Genomic DNA, 20,270 nt, shown 5'->3' with positions numbered 1-20,270 from the left:
TTCTAAAATATTGTCTTAGGAACTTAGAAAAGGAAGATTCTGTTCCTTTGCCAGTTTGCAATAATAGCATAAGTAAAGCTATGTAATAAATATTTCTAGCTTAAGAGCTCCACAGATACATGAAGTATGTTATCATTCCTCTTTGGAGAGCAATGAAAATGGGCAAAGAATGATTTTCTGTACATTAACACTATGGAAGTGGCAAAACTGATATTCCTTGAAAACAGCTCCCAGTTTAAATGTTGCAAGAAGAGAAAGGGCATAGCATTGACTTTGTTATGTATACTTAGGAAAGGCTTTTACTGTTCCTGTTTACAGTAACTGAAGTTCCCTCTGCGTGTACTATCCTCTCTTCAGCTAGAGGACACAAAATGTATTAGTTTGCTTTAAAACTGTTTTTTGCAGTACTATGTGATAATATTAACATGCTAATGAAAGTAAGTGGGGGTACTTACAGTATTAGATGAGATTTAGTATTTTCTTTACTATTTTTTGTTGGCCTCAGAGTTTAAGCCTACTCTTTTCTTACTCATAAAGTAAGACATCATAAAGACATCATAATTTCTCTTCTCAGAAGTTCAGTGAGAACATTTATTTCCAAATATAATTTGCTATGAAACAATTGAGATGTTTGTTTTTCCACACAGGAATTTCTCTCAATCACAAACAAGTCACTGACCTTCATGCGAACAGGCACAATGATCCCAGTAATAACCTAAAATTATATTGTGACTTGTTGACAATGGCCACATAAAGCAGGCATCAAGGGTGGGAAGGTGGAAAAATGGATAGGCTACAGTCATCCCACTGGCTGGTTGATGGCTCTTCTACAGATGTTGCTCCTGGCATCATGGCATCTGCACTGGCTGGGGAGAGGATGTGGATGTAAAATACTGCAACAAATCTGGAATGAATTTCTCAAGACACTGGGGCAGGCTGACTCCTGTCAGCAGTAAGGGCATCGAAATTCACTGGGACATACATAGGACAACACAATATTTACTTTGATATACCACTGTGATAATTTAAAGATGGATAAGGCATTAAAGCTGACTTTTCCAGATCATTCATAACTTTACCTTAAAATCCTTTGTAATACGTTCTGTAAACCTGTACTCGCATGCACGTGTTGGCTGCCACGGCAGGGAGAGAAAAGGAGTGCATGTATCCCCACCTACAGTGTTCAGCATCCACACATCTGTATGTTTATGCTGTGATCAGAAAAAGGAAGAATGCTTCCCTGTATCTGAATGTGCAAAGAAAACCATGTGAGGAAGCAGCAAGGGAAGGTGAGTCAGGAACTGAGGGTGACCACAACAGAGGCAGGGACAGTGCCCTCAGTGACCAAGGACGCAGTCCCAGGTATCCAAACAGGAAAAACAGAGCAGGTCTGGTTACAGAAACCAGGGTCAGCCACAGTCCACAATCACCAAAGAAGTCCCAACAGTGACAAAGCAGGTCTGAGGCTTGGCCAAGAAGGCAAGCCAGCAGGTCAGGTCCAGCCAGGGACGTGGCTGGGCACAGGAAGAGCTGCAGCATAGCTCAAGAGACAAAATGCAAAGACTCAGCTTAAATGTTGCTCCTCAGAAAAAAGGAGGAACACCTGAATGGCGGCTTCTCAGGGCTCTTCACAGCTCTAACATGGCTGTTTTCACAGCCACCTGATCCAAGGTTACATCTGTCCCACAGCAGAGCTGGCCTTGGACACAGGCAGCCCACCCCTACCAGGGAGGTGTGCACAGGTCTGGCACTGGGAAATACCAACACACTAGGGAAAAAGTGGCATTATATTGAACAGTATGTGGCAACTATTAGAAAATAAAGTGTTACTGAAAAATCAGATGTCTGAAGTCAAGATCAAGAACAATCCAGTGTTCAGACATAACCTCAGATACTGAAAAATACATATCTGAACTTTGAAAGTTAGCTTGTGAGAGAGCTGCATTGAACTCTTATCTTTTCCTGACCTATGAGACCAAATACATTCTCGTGTTCTTCAGGAAGAGAAAAACTTCATCCTCCTGAATGAAAATTTGGCAATTTGCTCGCTACACTTGTTTCATATCTGATCATGAAACCTACTAACAAACCCGTGTTGTTCATTTTTTAATTAAATGAAGTCTATTGTATTTGGGAATCTCCTGGAAAATACTTGAAATAATGTCGTTCATGGTTTTGTGTGAGAGAACAATAGCCTTCTTAAGTCAATACTGCTTATGAAACTAATGCCAATTAGATCCATCAACAGTATTACATAAGGAAGACCTTCCTTTAGAAGAAAGGATACCAACAACTGTTGCAGGAATTACAGAAAACAAACATGCACACAACTTTCACATCTACAAATCAGTTTTGGGTATCACACTACAGTGACTCCTACCCTGGAAAACTCATTCCGGGTAGCGCAAGCCTCTCCAACGCACACGTGGGTGCTGTAGCAACAGTATCTTCACCCCATTCAAACTTTATCCTTCATATGAGCCTCTGACTCTCTTTAAATTGTTTTAGCCAACATCATGGCTCATTCCTTCCAGCCACCTGACCATCCTACGCTCCAGTGACACTCTGTGAGTCAGCAAGTAGTCTGTGCAGCCAGGGCAACACTGCTGACTCCTCCCTGCAACCTCCCTGCACCATTTCTGACACCTCATCTCTGTAGGCGAGGTCAGTGTGGGCGTCCCAAGCTATTAAAATATTTTAGGACTCCCGTGCGTTAGACTCTCTCTCTCCTCTCTGAACCTAGAAAACAACCAAACTTTATTTCCATCAAATACTTGGAGAGGATAATGCAGATGAATAAATACACAGCTAGTATTCAAGGAGCAATAAAAAGGATTGATATAAAAACATGGATTTGGTCTTTTTTTACACAAACTATTTCATTACAGCAACGTGGAACTAACAAAACACCAAAGTGCTTCAAAAAGCATATGTTTAGACTGGTTTAACAAAATGAGGAGCTAAGAAAACATTACTAGTATGTGGAAAATATATAAAAACCTTTGCTTATCTTGAAGCCTTTTCATTTTAGAACTGAATTCTCTATATAGGCATATATATGAGCAAATATTTTATAACACGTGCTGCTTACTGTTGAGCAGAGGTCCTTCTATGAGAAACAGAAAATAACCTCAGGTACCTAAAGTCTATACAAATAATCACTGGCAAATATGTATCTAAATTTGAGACATCCATGTGGGGAAAAAAAAAAAAAGGCATACAACAAAGTGAGAGAGATCTAGGATACACAAAGAGTTCTTAGTTTATGTAGAAACTGTCCAGGTCTCATGTGTCTGGAAAACATTTCATCACCAGCTTCAATGCAAGTAAGCAGTGATACAATCTAAACCAGAAAATGAAATATATCCAACTGTCTAATGACAATGGTTGATTAACAGTCTTTTTAAGATCATTCGATTAAATTCGGAACTGGCTGCACTATGGTAATATGTTAGGTATTTTAAACATTAAGTAACAACAAACTTTAGTAACATTAGATTCCGTGATTTGAAGTCTCTTCTAAAACTTGTGATCAGTCACAAGGCTCTATGACTCTTCAGACTACCATTTCACTTAAAAGGAAACTGTTTTATCCCCCCCAGATATTTATATATTCAGAATGAGCACATATCTACTTAACATAGCTTAACAAAAAGCTACCAAGTCTCACTTTAATTTTTCCATGTGTGACACGCTAATACCTGATGTTGTTTTACATGTGTGCGAACCAAACAATACAATTCCGCTGCTAACAGGAAACACCAACACAGCCCCTATGCCTTCTTTTTGTCTGCTATTTCACCTTGACAAAACCAAACATAAATACATACAAAAACCTGTATGTGTTTTTGTTTGCTATGCATGATAAAACATGACCTTTGTATGGGGAAAAAAAACAAAACCAAAAAAAAACCCCGTTAGAATGATTTGCAAAGTTTAAATAATATCACTCATTGAAGACCAACGTGAAATTGCTAGAATGGAAACCATGATCAGCCATTTTCTAAACATACAAGGTTAAGTACAGAAAGGACAAAAGTTATATTAAGTTTTACTAAGAACAAAAGGCTTATTACCAGTGATCTGAGTTGCTCAAAATCTGTAACCCAAAGTTTCAGTACAGAAGGGCACTAGAGTTTGAAAAGTTTATTTCTAGCTTTAATAGTACTCTGAGAAGAAGCTCTACCCCAGATGACCAGAGATACCTTCTAACTATATTATTCTACAAATCAATCGCATTGTAACTGGCCAATTTCAAGCCCTGTCTTGCACATTTACAGTCATTAAAGAGCAGATCACAGAGGCCTTCATACATGGGAGGATCCAGAATCCAGCAGAGTCCTTAGCAAACAGCATTGTGGCCATAGTTTTCAGCAATGCCACACAGCTTAATGAGGTTACAGAACTCCTGGTGGCCATGCCGAACAAGTCAGTGCTGGAAACCTTTCCAACATCAACTCCAATGTAGCTAAGACTCTGATGAAATAAAAGCGAAATCAACTAAGCCAGGATGACCACAGCTAATATAAATCAGTCTTGGCACAACACATTAGCCATGTCAAAAGGATGTGAATAGGGATAGGCAACCCCCACAGTGGAGACAAAAATCTGAGAGATACTGTGAAGGACTTAGACCTGTGAATGTTAAAAGACTATTTTTCACATTCAGAGAAAGTAATAAAGCTCATCAAACTTTGTCATCCAGAAGGAAAACACAAGTAAATTGTCTATATAGGAACAGCTGGCAAAGGATCTTGAATGTGTCCTCATAAATAATGCTGTGGTTAACAGGAAGACCAACTTCATAGAAAGACTAGTAAATATGTTGCCAAAAGTACAAATTCAATAGGATATTATATAGTTCAGTGTCTCATGATGTAGGAATGAGGTTGTGACCTGATGACCCAACAGTGTTCTCTGCAGGCTGGAAAAGGACAGTGCTTGTTTTTCTTGACCTGGAAGACATCCTTAAGTCAGTCACTGTAAGGGAAGAAGCTGAAGAAATCAGAGACATTATGTAGTAGTTACATGTCTAAAATGGACTGCAGCAGCACGAGTTATTTCTGCACCTCAGTGTCAAGAGGACACAATGCCATGCAGCAGGAGTCCTGGAAGTCAGATGTCAAGGACATACAACAGACAGAAGGTAGTAAGAGGGACATGGCCTCCATAAGAGTCAACAATACATTCAGGATCCTCTCCCTCTGTAACCGTAGGTGTCATGAAAGAGTGAAATGGCAGCAGCTGCTAGGCTTAGGGCAGATCAGATTTAGCAGAACTTGTGGCTGAGAAAAATCATTTGCTGTATCCATTTGTATCTGTTCCTTTTGCTCATTTTTTTTTTTTTCCTCAGGATACCCTCATGAGATCTGCAGGTGAAATCAATCCAGCACTAGGATGCTGAGGATCCCTGCAATTTGTAGCCCCTAGGGCCATGGGAAAAGTGGGTTGAGCCAGGGACAACAGTGAAATTAGCCTGGAACATCAATGGGGACAACATGGTCTAAAAAGCCACCCATCACTTTTACAAGAAGGGATTCTGCAGATATGGGCTTTCCCCCCTCTGTTTGTGGAACTTGAAATCACTGACAACTCTGTGCTTACTGGATTTGTCCAGAGCAGCAGAGATACTCAGAACACAACTGAATGACAAGATGTATGCTTTGAGGAGGTTGTTTTCAGGACAGAGATTGTTGTCTACTAACAATTTAAAGAAAAACAGAAAAAAAAGGCAGGCTCACCTTCATTCACTGAGGAGCTAAAGAGGTCTGGCACTAAGAGGTGACAGGCAAAGTAATTAGAAAATAATTATTTTAAAGGAGAAAGGGATGCAAAAGAGTAGAAGTGAGTCAAGATCATTCTAACAGAATGAATCATAAAAACATAAATTCAGAAAAGAACATGTCCACAATAAGCAGTTCTGTCACCCTGGGTGATTCAGAGGGACAAACAAGCTCTTAACTAGATCTTCGGCACATCGCAGGGATCCACAACAGAGCAGTTTGGGTGAGCACTGTAAGGATCTCTGACTGTGTATGTCTGTGGTGTACAATAACCCAGGTCCTGAATAAACATGGGAACTATCACTGAGAGACAAAGTATCATTTCTCATCCGAATTTATGTATTGCTGCAAATGTAATTGCACATGTAGCTGCTTTGCATATAGGATTGGGGCTATAAAAACATAGTTTTTGAGGAAAACAATAAATACTCTGTTAGTTTCTGTATAACTAATGTTAGAAGGGCTTTTTATTTCCAAGTCTAACAATTCTCAGTTTCACTGCATCAAAGCCACAGAGTTTATAACTACCATAATGCCTGAAGCAGCTGATGTTCTTTGTTCCTGTAGCCATTAGAGGGAAAAAGCACAGCAATCAACACTTTTCTGTCTTCTATTCAGAAAGCTTTTTGAAAATTCGCTTTCAGGGTCACTTTATGAAATCTGTAATAGGCTATGTCAAACAAAACCCCCAGTGTCGCATAAATTCAGTCACCTTTGGTGAACAGTATCTTTTAGTTATACACAACAAAAATACACTTGTCCATTAATCCATAACATTCATGTTTCCATGCCAAAATAGGAAATGCAAGAGTGGGGGTGGGGGTGGGTGGTGGTGTCTCTATCTGCTGCAGTGCCCACTGTCTGGTAAGAACCAGCTATCTAGATACTCACACAGACATAAGATGGAAGAACCAAGATCTTCATACATATATAAGTGGTCTTTTTCAAAAACAAAAGGATGAGCCACTGACAGGAAAGTGCCTGGAATCTCACTAATTTGACACTTTGTGCTTCCATATGACATTTGAAATGCTAGAAGAATACCAAAATGCTGTGCTGCACTGTAAATCCCCACTGAGGTTCAAGCTTGTTGTAACGATTATATCCTTGTTCATGAAACATCTGCTGAAAAATTATACCAGTCCTCTGAAGCAGATTTTGTGAAATTAAATTCTATTTTTAGGACCACTAGCTTGCTCACTTCTAACAGATCTCTTTTCAAGTTCTCTGTCCTACTACTTATTACTAGAGTATTACCAAACTGTGAAGGTAAACGTTATCTCATCCGTATTTTAATGACAAAATGAATTATTTGTTTCACTGCCTTCCAAATGCTGCAGTAAAGAAAGATTTCCTTATTCGGTATTAGTTTTTGATGCTTATTTCCCTTTCACTTATTATTGACATAGTTTACCTTTTCTCATGCCTAAATGACTCTTACTTCAAATCCCCCCAACTCTTTTCTTCTTTTCTATTAATTTTAATTTTCCCAAACATTCTACATCAGTTTTGAAATGTTTTCTCTGTTTGAAACATATACAGGAAATTTAGGGGTAAATCAGTCTTCTGTGTAGGAACAAAGCTCAGTCTATATGCTGCCAGCAAGTGAACAATATCAAGTAAAGTCTGCTTTTGTAATAGCATGGCAACATCTACACGTATGACCCTGAAAGATAAGAGATTTATTTTGAAAGAGAATGGATTACTCCTTCTAAAGAATTTTAAAGTATTTAAGAAATATACACAGAAAAGAAGGGATAGCCTAGCCTGAAAGTAAATTTCTAGTATCTTGATAAAATGTTTCTCAAGGGAATTAGTATTTTTTTGTCAGTAAAGTAACAGGTTTGTTATTTTGGACAATATTTAAAATGTGAAGAAAGATTTTTGGGTTTGTGATCAGAGCTTAAATAATCTAGATTCTATGCTGGATCCACCATGCAGCCCACATGTCACACTGGGCAATCTGCCTGATGTCTTCAAACTTATTTCTTTCTCTAAAATGAAAATGGCATTTATTTTCTCCCACCAAATATTCATGTTGCCTACTTTAGTGTCCATATAATTAAGTCACTGAGGCAACTCACAGAACATCAAGTTCATCACACACTTCATTTACTGCTGGTCTGGGTTTTAAATTGTGAAGTCTGCTACTGTATTTCCATGTATAACTAGCTTAACAAGACACCACAATCCAACAGAGGATCTGAGAGTTGCAAGCAGACAATACTCCAGAAAGCTCGGTGTCCAGGGATTAAAAACACCTTAACTTTTAAACAAGCATTTGCCTTGTGTAAGAGAATGAACTACTCTAAACTGAAAAATAAATTTGCTATTATCCCTCTAAATAATGGTAAAATTCTCTCCATCACAATGGTATTATTTTCTCCCTTTCATTTAACATATCTTACCTAAATTTTTCAGAATAACTTTTTATTTAACATCCAGTAATGAGTCTGAAACATGAAAACCAAATTGTGTTCCCAATATATTTTCCTAGTGTCAATGCTTTAAACGTTACAGGCATAAACATGCAGCTGACTCTCCAAGAGCATGCAGTGTTACTGTTCAAATGTCCTTTAGACTGTGCAATAAAAGCACCACACTCTGCATAAGGAAAGCCAGGCTCAGCACTAGCTCTGTCTACCAGATCTGAATAAAAAGGTAACTAAGAGCTGACAAAAATGAAGGCAAAATCTTGAAGAAAATGTATTAAAAGTTCATTCAATAAAATCAGAGCAGAAGTCCTCAAGCACATTAAGTTGGACAATGAAAGACAAAAATATTAAAAAGTAATGCTGGATGTTCTGAACACATTCTGGCCAAGAATTGAGAACATTATTTCAAAAAAAAAAAAAAAAAAAAAAAAAAAAAAAAAAGAAGGAGGGAGAAAAGAACTATTTTCTTTATACCTTACTAGTTGTAGGTTTAAAGCAAACTCCAGTAGCAAACAATACAAAGAGTTATAAAAACAAGAGCAGTCATTTGGAAAATAAGGCAAAAAGGTGGCTAAGGATCAGAGGCCACAATTACTTCACTGTTTTCATGCAGTTTCAACTGTATTTATTTTCTCCATGCCTAGCTAAATAAAACATTTCTGTAAGACCTATGAATTACATGGAGCTTTCATTCCAAGAATAAAAGCAAAATACTCAAATATTCAAACAAAAGCAAAACAAATGCTCAGAAAACCAAGTGTAATCTGACATGCTACAAAATATAACCAAAGGAAAGTACTGATTTACAGTCACCAAATGGTGAAGGGGTTAGAAATACATAGTTTAGAAGAATACACGCACATTTTTCTCATCTATGTTCTCTGAAACATTTGTAAGAGCTTTGCTCCAAAGCAAACAGAACACACAGCACAAGGAATGACACATCCTCCTAAATGAAGAGACCAGATGGAGCAACTTATTTACTTTGCAGTGAGTGTCTGCTTCAGACCTACAATAGTAGGAAGAAGACAGTCTGAATGTGCAAGACAGAGATGAAGAGAAAAGCGACATATTAACAACCCCAAAACTATGATGCAGTCAGAGGCAAGTCTTTCAAAAAACTTTGACGAAATATTTTACATCATTGCTAAGAAAGGAGTAGGTAGCAGGCAGCTTGCATTAGCCAAAGCAACCCAGCAAAAAAACACACAAAGCCTGAATTATCATCTTGGCAACAGAGGAGAGGGGTGCTTTAGCAGACGGCAATTAAGGATTTGGCAAGCATCTGGAGGAAAGGAAAGAGTGTGAGTCAAAGATAACGTTAATATCACAAGTCCAGATAACAGAGAAAGATAAAGACACAATGAGAAATACATAGCAGATGAATAATGAATTCAGGTAGCAGTACAACATCTACTAGGACCAACAGAAGAAACGAGCAGAAGTGCAGGGAGCTGTGAAAGAACGCATTTGGAGCAGAGAGTCATCTCTGTAATGTTGAGAGTCATCAAATATTGTGCAGAGGCAGTAACACACACCCACAAAAGCAGATGATTAACTTTTTGGTTAGGAAGAAACAGAAATAGAGGAAGTTAATGAATGAACTATAAAAGATTTTGAAAGAAAACGGGAGAGGGAGGCTTGGAAGTAAAGGTACAATACAGATGAGAAACAGTGACAGGAGACTCAGACAAGGGTGTTTCAGGCTTTGGAACAAATACATGGAAGACTGTCAATTTAACAGAATATCCCCACCTACCTAAATGAAGCAGGAGTTAATCTACTAAGTGTGAACAGCTTGCCTTGTCCTAGTTAATTATTTAACCTTCACTTCTTGCTGAGGGTGAAATACTAAAAGCTTTACAGGTGCTTTACAATTACTACTGGTTAATAGAAGAACTGGACATGATGAAATACACATTTAGAATTCAGTCACCCCTTTGTTTTATCTGTATGTTTAATTTACCCACTGTATTTCCTTTTGGTAAATAGAAGTATTTTACTTCACATGCCAAAGCACGCAGCAACACTAAATGATAATCGAAGAGTTCAGCACTGAACATCTTTTAGAGTCCTTCCTTCACACCATTAAGGAGAGATCTTGGAGCTTGCTTTGTTTTCCCATGATTGACATTATAAACATGTAAGTGGCAGACAAAATTAAACAGTTTAAGATGAAAATGTTCACACTGGTAGGTCACGAGGAGCACAGAAATTTAGCAGTTGCTAAAAAGTTCACTTCAGAACAAAAGCTCAAATGAGTTGCACTATGTCAAGTCAAACAAAAGAAAAGTACACTAAGAAAGAAAACTAACAAAAACTCCTTTTTGCCTCAGTGAGCCTCAAGACTGATTCAGTATCCTCCCTGCCAAAGAAAGCACACAGTGCTGCACACTCTCATGACTCGACTGCAAATCTTGCTTTAACATCTCAACTTCTCAGGTCAAGTGATTTAGATGAAAAAGCTACATGTTAGTGTTCATGTGATGAAAAACATTCAGTCATGGAACTGGGGGGGGAAAAAAAAAAAAGTATCTGAGCCTGTATTAACCAAAACCTAGGAACTAACATAAAAAAACACATAATTTTCAACAGTTTGTTTTCCACTGATCTCACTGTATGCTAAAATAAGCCTTATGATTTTTGAATGCTCAAAGACAGTGTTACTGGCAATTTCTGAACGGGCCACTATGACCTGCCCTGTTATTAACCAACTGAAAATGAGTATCTGACTAAAATTCCAGTTAAGTTTACTCTTAGTATTTTCCTGAGTAACCTTTGAAAATCCTGTGAGGGGATACCATATTTCTCCTGCCTTCTGCTGTAACTGAAGCTTCTGCATGTTCGCAACCAGAGGACAGCAGCTCTTCTTGCTCCCAGGACAGAAACAAGATAGCAGAAGGCTGCGAGAGAAATTAAAAGCTAAACAAAAATTAACTACACTGTCTACTTGTTCCTAAAAATTCCACGTGTTCATCTGCATTAGGTCAGCTAAAGCTGCATTTTAAAAAAGCCCTTCATAATGTAATTTTCCTAAGTATAAATTGCTGAGGGTTCTACACATGTAAAGAGGCTAACCAGAATTTTGTATGATAAAATACACTCTACTTCGTAGAAGAATGGTTTAGATGAACTAGATCAATATTTCTAGGCACATCCAAACCAGGAATGTTAGAATGACTCAGTGTTAAGGAGCACAGGCGTTATTAAACAAAGTAGGATGGAGAATTCTGGATTTGACTCATTCATAAATAACTGTGTCTCTCACTTTAAATCTCTTCATATTTTGAAAATAAATTTACTGATATTATTAGTTTCACCTTCCAATCCTTGCCTCATTTTCTTTCTGGCTAAATTTTAAACAACATTTGCTTTTAAATGATAAATTGGGAAGACGATACCTGGTAACTGAACTGCTGAAGTGAAACTGTTTGGCTTCCTTGAGTTCGTGTTTTCTTTGACCACCAACCAAATTCCAAACTGATAAACAAGCAATTAGGTTATCTTAGCTATGTTACAATTAGCCTAATCCAGTAATGCCTGTTATAGGTGAAATACTGCTGCTTATATATTCAAGGGCCTGGCCTTTATATTAGAGTCAGAGAGCTACTAAATCCAGCCACCCAGAAATAAGAAAAATTAGACATCAATTAGGAACACATACACAAAAAAATGTTAATTTGAGCAATTTTCTCTCTTAAGATGATTTAATAATCTAGTAGAATCATAAAATTAAAAAAAAAAAAAAAGTTTGTTCTTCATAAAACATCACTAATACCCACTTCAGGAAGTTACTCATGTTCTGCAGCAAGATAACTATGATATCAAAAGTAGTACATCTGGAAGGAAAAATGCAGTACAAAATGAATGCAATATATATTCAGATACTTAATCAGCTCAAAGTGTTCCTTGCTCTCCTAAAAAAGTATGTACTGAAGTCCAATTTCCCTTGGCTTCCCAAAGATCAATCCAACCGCTGAACCAATTCAGTACTCCCATTTCATCACTGCAAGTATAAATGCTATGTGGATTGAAGTGGTACAGGGGAAGAATAGCTGTGAACAGGAAATCTTCAGAGATTCAGCTTCTATGCGTGCTTTTCATCTGACATTTAATCTACATTTTATGTACTTTATTCTTATCACCTGTAAATCTTCTGCATACTTTTTACATGATGGGTGTTGGACTTCTGAGTGAATAGAGATATTCGAGAATGGAAGATTTGGGTTGGGTTTTGTCCCCTGGAGATCAAAAAGCCAACACAATCAGGTCAAACTTACCACTGAAATTGAATTTACTAAACTCCACGGTTCTATTTTACCTCAGTTTCAGAAATCCACCAAGAAAATAAAGAGCTCTCTCCATGCAATCACTCCAGAAGAACCATTACATCAGGTTTCTATTCATCCCCAGAAAGTGTACCCCTTGTCTAGACTATGTTTTTACGGTTAACTATTTGGTACTTAGCGAAGAGGCAGGAAAACACAGCATCTCTAACAGAAAACTAGCAGACTTCATAGAAAAACAATGTCATATGATCTCAGAAGCCTCTGAGGGATACAGCAGACCGGAAATGTAGTTATAATTTCTGTAGCTTAAAATTTATTTGCAATAGCAACAACAACAACAACAACAGAGTATGAAACATAGCATTCTCATCTTATATGGATACTCTAAACTTATATTTTATTATATGCAGCAACAAAGGACAATACAAGTAGCCATTAAATTGTGAGCATACAAACAACATCTAAAGCTTAATGTTTCCCTGTAGTTTGAATGACCTATCTTTTGGACCCAACAGACAGGTAAACATGTCCAGGCACTGTTCTACTAAAAAAATAGCACTTTATAGATAATTAATAATCAACCAGTACATATGATAGCTACCGTAGAAAGAACAGCATGCCATTGATATGATAGGTATTCATATAGAAAAGGTTCTGCAAAAACTGAAGACCTGTACAAGTTAACTTACTCTCCCAACACTCTGAGATCTCTTTCAGAGTCATATAAACTATATTTGCAAACTTTCACATTTAATATCAGGAAAAAACAGAGTAACTATATAGGGAATATTTTTTACCTTTAAGATTAAAAAAACAAAACCAAAAAACATCAAAAAACCCACTACTACCACCTAACATTCCATGCTCCACTATTTGTGCATTTCACAGGCAAAATGTTCCCCAGGGGGACCAAAGTTACAGCAAGACCTAGTTTTCCACCAGCCAGTATCTGAAACTGTCTGAAGACCGAGGCTAAAATCTGCCTCTTGACTCTTCCCCAGCTGATTGAAAGGTTTGCCAGTGGCATCACTGGAATGAAGATTTCATTATAAATCCTGTGTGACTTTAAGGCGCGTAGGTTATTAAAGGCACGTCATACTACATGGCAAAATTGCAAAGCCTTTCTTTACAAGGAACAGTTGAATTCTCTTAGACTCTGGACAGATGGCAGGATTTGACTATCACTAAATCAGCTTAGTCAAATACATTATTAGTTCTCTGGCCCAATATTCACTGTGTATTCCTAATGAAATTGCTGAATGAAAAAGGCGATGCGCCAACCTTATAGCAAGTAAACAACAGAAAACCATTTTCTTCCAAGATCAACCTCCTCCTGATGTGCTGTAAATGCTTACAGAAATTACAAAAAGCAAAGCTTCTCTTTAAAAAGCAGCCCATTACAAAACACAAAAGATCAAAACCTGAATTCTACTTCTTTGTGTGTTTATTATTTAATCAAGTGTCTGTTAAGCTGTTTCTTTGTGACTATGAAATAATTTAGGAAAAACAGGAGGTCAGACTGACTGCCACAGAACCACTATATCAGTGAACAAGCATAATGGGCTTTCAGGTATCTAAAATAACAGGTCCCTAAAAGGCTGGACATGCAGCTTCTCTGTGAGATAATTCCATCAGCATGGGATGAGCGCTTCACTTACCAGAACTGGCACATAATGCCCAAGCACGAACTGATGCTCACAAGTAAAGATGCATGATTCTACTTTGACTTCTAAGGGCAATCCTGAGTTCCTGTTAGTTCTCTTAACAGCACAAGAAATCAAAAGCTTTAATAGAATTACCAGGTTTGTAACCAAGCATTCACAGAGAATTTTATTTTTTCAATGCATAATCAAAACAACTTATTTTGACAGAAGTTCACTCAGTTATATTTTACTATTTCTCATAAAAACATTTTTGCCTGTCCTCCGTGTGCTGACAATTCTTCTCCCTTGTCAACATAAGGTTAATGCTCAGGTAGTAGAATGAAGTAATTATCACTGTGCATGACAAGGATTGTTTGCGGCAGCAATTACCCCTCAATCAGAATGTTACTTTTGTTTACACTCAACAAGGATAAAAAAAATGAATCCTAGATACTTGTATATGATAAATACACATATTTTACACAGCTTGAATTTTGAGCAGGTAACACACTTTAATGTAGGTGTGGTATTATTTTTAATGCAAAATTATGACACCTCTTTTGAAATTCTAACATCCTGTGCTTTAAATACATGCTCTCATTTTCATCAGCATGACAGAGGTAGTTGATTTTGTTTGCATCTATCCAGTGAATTAACAAATATATTCCTCTTTATACCAAAGTGGACACAGTATCCTTATAACCTATATATTTATTTCCCTAAATTTTTAACTGAAATATAGTCAATATTTCAAGTTCCCAATGAAAAGGTAAAAAAAGCAATTTTAGCTCCATAGACAAGTATTATAACTTTCACTGTGTGTTAAGATTTTTAATAATTAGAGATACATATAACTGATAGCTCATTAATAAAATTTGCATACAGAGCACATGAAGGCTCAATAAAACACTTCTACAGTTGATTCCTTTTGTGATTTGACATGAGCTGAATGGTGTTGAACAATTTATTCACCATTGTTCAGGACAGGCTATCCAATTAATTTTTGACTTCTAAACAAATGGGAGAGGTTGCACCTATCTTTATATTACATACATACTGGCTAACTGCATTAATCATGCACAACAGGCTTGTGATCAGTTAGGTGGGTCTTTTCAAATACACAGCAATTAAACCCTCCTACTTATGAATCACTTAGTATTCACGGAATACTTTCAATATGGAGTACTAAATGTTTACAAATAAGGCTGGCATATTTTAAATAATCTTCACCACCTTGGTTGAGACAGCTAAGGAACACTATTATTATGTACGTAACAGTCATGGACAGATGCAGATTAAGTAAGATCACTTTATTCCTTACTCCCATCTTCCCATTATGGCTATGGCATCTAGACTCTGAACTTGACACAGCACTCATACTGCTAGCTTGAAGTAAATGGTGTATCAATTCAGGATAGCTTACATGTTTTGCAAAAATGTTATGACTGTTATTAGTCACTACTTTAAGAAGTTTAACACAAATTCCAAGACATTCAATCAGGCCACGCTCTTTTCCACAGGAATCAAAAAAGTGAGACAGGCTGTCTCTGATGAATTCCTAGTTCTGAAAAACACAAACATCATCAACTCCAAATCTAAAGCTGCAGCCCCAAAGGAATTTTGGAGGAGGAAAAAGCCACGGACTCCTTCACAGCCTCCTTCAAAATGACAATTATAAACAGAAGAGTTAATATGCTAATGGTCATTGTGCTGCTTATTAGAGACAATTTAAAATGAAGCTTCTGTCTCCTAGGAAATTCTAACCTGCTTTTCTTTCCAACTATCAACAAAAAAATATTTTTAAAAGATCAAAAGAAAAAAAAAACTCTTTTCCCAGGGAAGATGAAGTATGAAGTATAACATACCCAACTGACTCTCACTAGACATTTTCAGTCGAAACAAAAGCACTTTTAACTTACTCAAAATGAAATATTTTACATTTTGTTAAAAATATTTTAACAGGGGTTTATTATTATCTGTATTTTTAGTGCTGGGGCCTTTCATCACCTTCCATTAAAAAACACAAGACGAAACTGTAAACAGTATTTAGTATGCAAAGCAAATGACACACTGGATTATAATTTGTAAGTAAGGTATTAGATTTATGAACTGAGATTTTACAAATGCTGATACAAAACCAAGATGTGTTTGCTTAAACTGAACCACAGGAAGAAATAAAATGTGTCTACTTCCAATTTCTGTACTTAGATCAGTTAGGAATTACTCCTTACGGTGTGTCCTGGTGAAAGGACATTTCTCTTTTTTAGTAAGACTTGCAAAAATCTGGATGGCCTTAGCATTATACTGTTTGTAGTTGAATTAGCTGGCCTTTCATTTTGTCTTTAAACATGAACAGTTTATCCATGTATAAACCATGCAGTAACAGCAGTTTGTCACTTTCATATATATTATTGATGAGAAAACAGACAACCCACCAATTAAGATGCATGCACTTGCCTATCTCCAGGCTCAGCCCCAGGTACTGATGGAATAGTTGAAGTAAAAACTCAGTTTTACATTTCAAAGGAGGTTCAAAGGCAGTGAGAAAAGACTGCCCTGAAAAGGACACTGAAATCGTATTTATTGCTAGAAAAGTTTTTTTTAAGGAGTAGACTGTTTTATTTACTCTGTACGATAATAAAAATTATACTATGTGTCCGCATCTTGTTCAGCAAGACATTCTACTTAGTTTTCCTTTCAGTCTTGGATTAAAGCTACAAATCTGACAAAATGATAGTTTGAACATTCTTAGAATATTAGTCACAGCTTAGTATCAAAGATAGACAAATAATGGTCAAGATATAAATCAAGCAGATTTAACAGGATTTGTGTTTCTGTTGCTACCCCAGCAAGACATACAACAGTATTTCTTGGGCCTCAAAATATTGCCAAGTGATAAATTAAAGGAAATATTTAAAATATCTGAAATTGGGATGTCTTTATATGGACCAACACCACTGAGATCACTTGTCTTCTCTGCTTCCATCCAAATTCTTGGGTTGTCAAAAATCACCAAGTAATTCCATAAACTTATTCATTCCACAACCTACTAGCCCTTTCTAAAGTAAGTATAACAAGAGAATTTATCCAACAGAAATTATCTAAAATAAAATGTTCTGCTGCAAACACCTATTTTAAAGAAATTAACATCAAATGAGATTACATTATCTTCATAAGGTATCTCTAACCTTGTTTCTGGAAAACTGCATGGCCTTTCTTTCCTCTGTTTCTGAACATAAGACTAAATATCCCACATTAAGACACATTCATGCAGCTGTTAATGAAAGTCATAAACACAAGAAACATTTCAAGATACAACTTTGCAATGATAACTCTGCATTTATAAACGTATCATATTTACACTATAAGTTAATTAAAAATTGCTGAGCTAAATCAGAACTAGCAGAGAGCACAAAATAGTTCTTACCTCCATTTCTGTGCAGTGTAAACGGCTCGATTTATCTGTAATGTGAAAAAAAAAAAAGTTTTCAGAATAAGTAAAAGACTATGGACAAATAAAAGTAAAAACTTGAGTAACTTTTTTGAGTAACTGCCACATGTTCTTTGCCTTACTTTAAATCATACATTTCAATAATGCTTCCATTATATATGCATCATAGAATTAACAACAAGGCCCTGCCCTTTTTATTTGGATCCTTCACAATACTCTTTTTTAAAAAGATGTGTCTTTAATGCCAGGCTTCATTATTTAAATTGTATGACTGATGCTTGGCCATAGAGGGAACATGAAAACATGTTGGCTTAAATTAAGCAAAAGCAAATAATTATTTCAAGAGAAAAAACAACCTTAATTCAAAAACCAGGGAAAAGCTACTGTTTCATCTGATACTTCTGGGATATCAAAGAGTTCAAAAACAACACGACGCTCAAGCAAATTAAAGTTGAAGCATTACTGTCAGATTTTTATAAATCCCTCTTCTTAATTTCTGCATCTCCTCCAAGTTCGGAAACATCACTCTGGAATTTATATAACACAGAAAAATTCAGTTTCTGAATTGTTTCATCAAATTAAAACCCCATTTTCTCAAAGACAAACCACTTTAGTGTAAGTGGCTTGACAGCTTACAAAAAATAAGACTGAAATTTCACAGCATATTAGGAAGGTACCATTTCACTAAAAGCAGCAAGCTTATAATTTCATATTCATAATTCATATCAAAGTAGGGTGAAGTAATTCTGACAGGATGATTTTCTGTTGAAAAAAGGATATTCAACAAAGTCAAGTATTCCACAGAAATATATCCATTTCAAAGGGGCACTACCCAAAACTTTAATTTCAGAATGCACAGATACTGAATATTACTCTTCTCATCTTGGCTTTTTAGCTGCATTGCACCCACACTGCTAGTTTAACATCTACGACTTTGGGCCTAATGGCACTCACCCGAGGCAATGCGTGACACAATTCTGAGTCCCCACATACTCAAAAACTAGAACAGCACATGTTCACTTGACTGTGCATATACTGAGAGTGTATGTTACAGGTAATGGTTGCTGAACATCACCCAGTGTGGCCAAAGGATTTACTGCAATAGTTTGGAAAAGCCCGCAATTTGTCGTCATAACTGGAGGGACTGTTTTATCAGATTGCCTGGCAAGTCCAAGGAAGCTCAACCAACTGGTTAGCATAATGTCTGCACAGAGGATTGATCATGATGACTTAATATGTTAAATCTGAACGGCACGCAAAACTGTCGGCACTAAGGAAGACTCACCTGCATAGAAAAAAGATTAATTTTTCACATTGAACTGGTCACCTTCTCTTTGAAGCTAAAGGTTAAACACATCCTGAATGAATAGAAAACATCGAACAGTGAAAGTTGTTTACCTTCATTCTGAACTGTTGCCAATGCAAGCTGAAGGCTTAGCACTGGTGTCTGACTTCAAAGTGAAGAACAGAAGACTGACTTAAAAAGGTAGCTTTTGCATCACGTATCTTCTTTTCAAAAGGACTCATGATTCTGGTTGATTCACTTCAAGATGCACATAGATTTTTTTTTTTGCATTTAAAATGAGAACATTAATGTGATTGTTATAAATAATAAATGGAAGAAATTTACTCAGGAAATTTTTTAATACTCATACAATTATTAGGAGATTTATTAATATTGGGGGCTATTTCTGGGAAACTCAAGTGACAGATGACCAAACCGAAGTATCTCCATGATGCAGGATTATACTACACTAATTCACAGAAATGGATCAAGATGGGGGAAAAAAAGTGTGTTGCCTTTTTTTGAAAAAAATACAACTTCTTTTTTTTTTTTTTAATTACTGCTTCTGAAAAAAGTACTCATTTTAAACCTGTAATGATGCAGTGGAATACAGAAGGTCAGCAATGTTTACAATCACTGATAATTTAAAATATCTTGATTTGCTCCTATGATCTAATGGAACAGGAGTTAAACTGTCTATTAGATCCTCTCAGTGGCACAGACACAAAGTACTCATTGTACTGCTGAGATCCTACGAAGATCGTTTTAATAGAAGTCCTAACCAAGACCTGAAGCATGAAAACCAATAAATCAGCCCAGCCCAAAATAAGTAAGGCAAAATTTGGATTTCTAAAAGGAATAGCAAAGCTTATCTAACAAGCCCCTTTGATAGATCTTCCTTCAGAAACTTCCATGAAAGCTGTTCTTCAAGGAAAAGCACTCACTCTGGAAACTTCCCTTTTTTCATTTATGGTACTATCAAGATCTACTACTGCTTTCAGAGCAAATCATAATTTACTTTTTGTTTTGTTATAAAAATATAGGGAACATCTTAAACTGGATTATTTATCCCCATTCATACCAGCATTTTAAAAAACAATATTATTGTTATGATTCCACATGCTGGGGAAGGAAGGTGGAATGGTAAGTAGTTTAAGTCTCACACCAGCATAAATGCACCGCAGACAGTATTCTAGACAGGTGCAAAGTACTAATTGACTTACATTTTAATGTATACTGCATTATGGTAATTATTAACCATACCATTCCATACACCTCTGTACCTTGATTCCACTTAGCAGATTTCCCTGAGCTGTTGGCACTGACTTTATGGACCCCCTTCATCAGGAATTTCCTACACTTCTGAAGAGGATTTATTTAACAA

At 36.6% G+C, this 20,270-nt stretch overlaps 1 protein-coding gene across 6 annotated transcripts in view; it reads right to left on the bottom strand.

Annotated features, from left to right (window-relative positions):
* The window catches only part of SPIRE1 (spire type actin nucleation factor 1), a 117,828-nt gene extending 100,216 nt beyond the window's left edge, over positions 1-17,612 (bottom strand). For all 6 annotated transcript variants that reach the window (XM_026843483.1, XM_026843477.1, XM_026843481.1 and 3 more), the window contains exon 1: positions 17,578-17,612. In XM_026843483.1, the coding sequence (XP_026699284.1) occupies positions 17,578-17,583 (6 nt within the window). In that variant the 5' untranslated portion in view covers positions 17,584-17,612. The remainder of the gene's footprint in view (positions 1-17,577) is intronic.
* Between the last annotated feature and the right edge of the window lie 2,658 nt (positions 17,613-20,270).

Source organism: Athene cunicularia (assembly GCF_003259725.1).
Source record: "Athene cunicularia isolate RWA chromosome 2 unlocalized genomic scaffold, athCun1 chr2_part1, whole genome shotgun sequence".
NCBI lineage: Eukaryota > Metazoa > Chordata > Aves > Strigiformes > Strigidae > Athene > Athene cunicularia.
The sequence above is the reverse complement of the archived record's forward strand: the minus strand, read 5'-3'. Positions and strand labels throughout refer to the sequence as shown.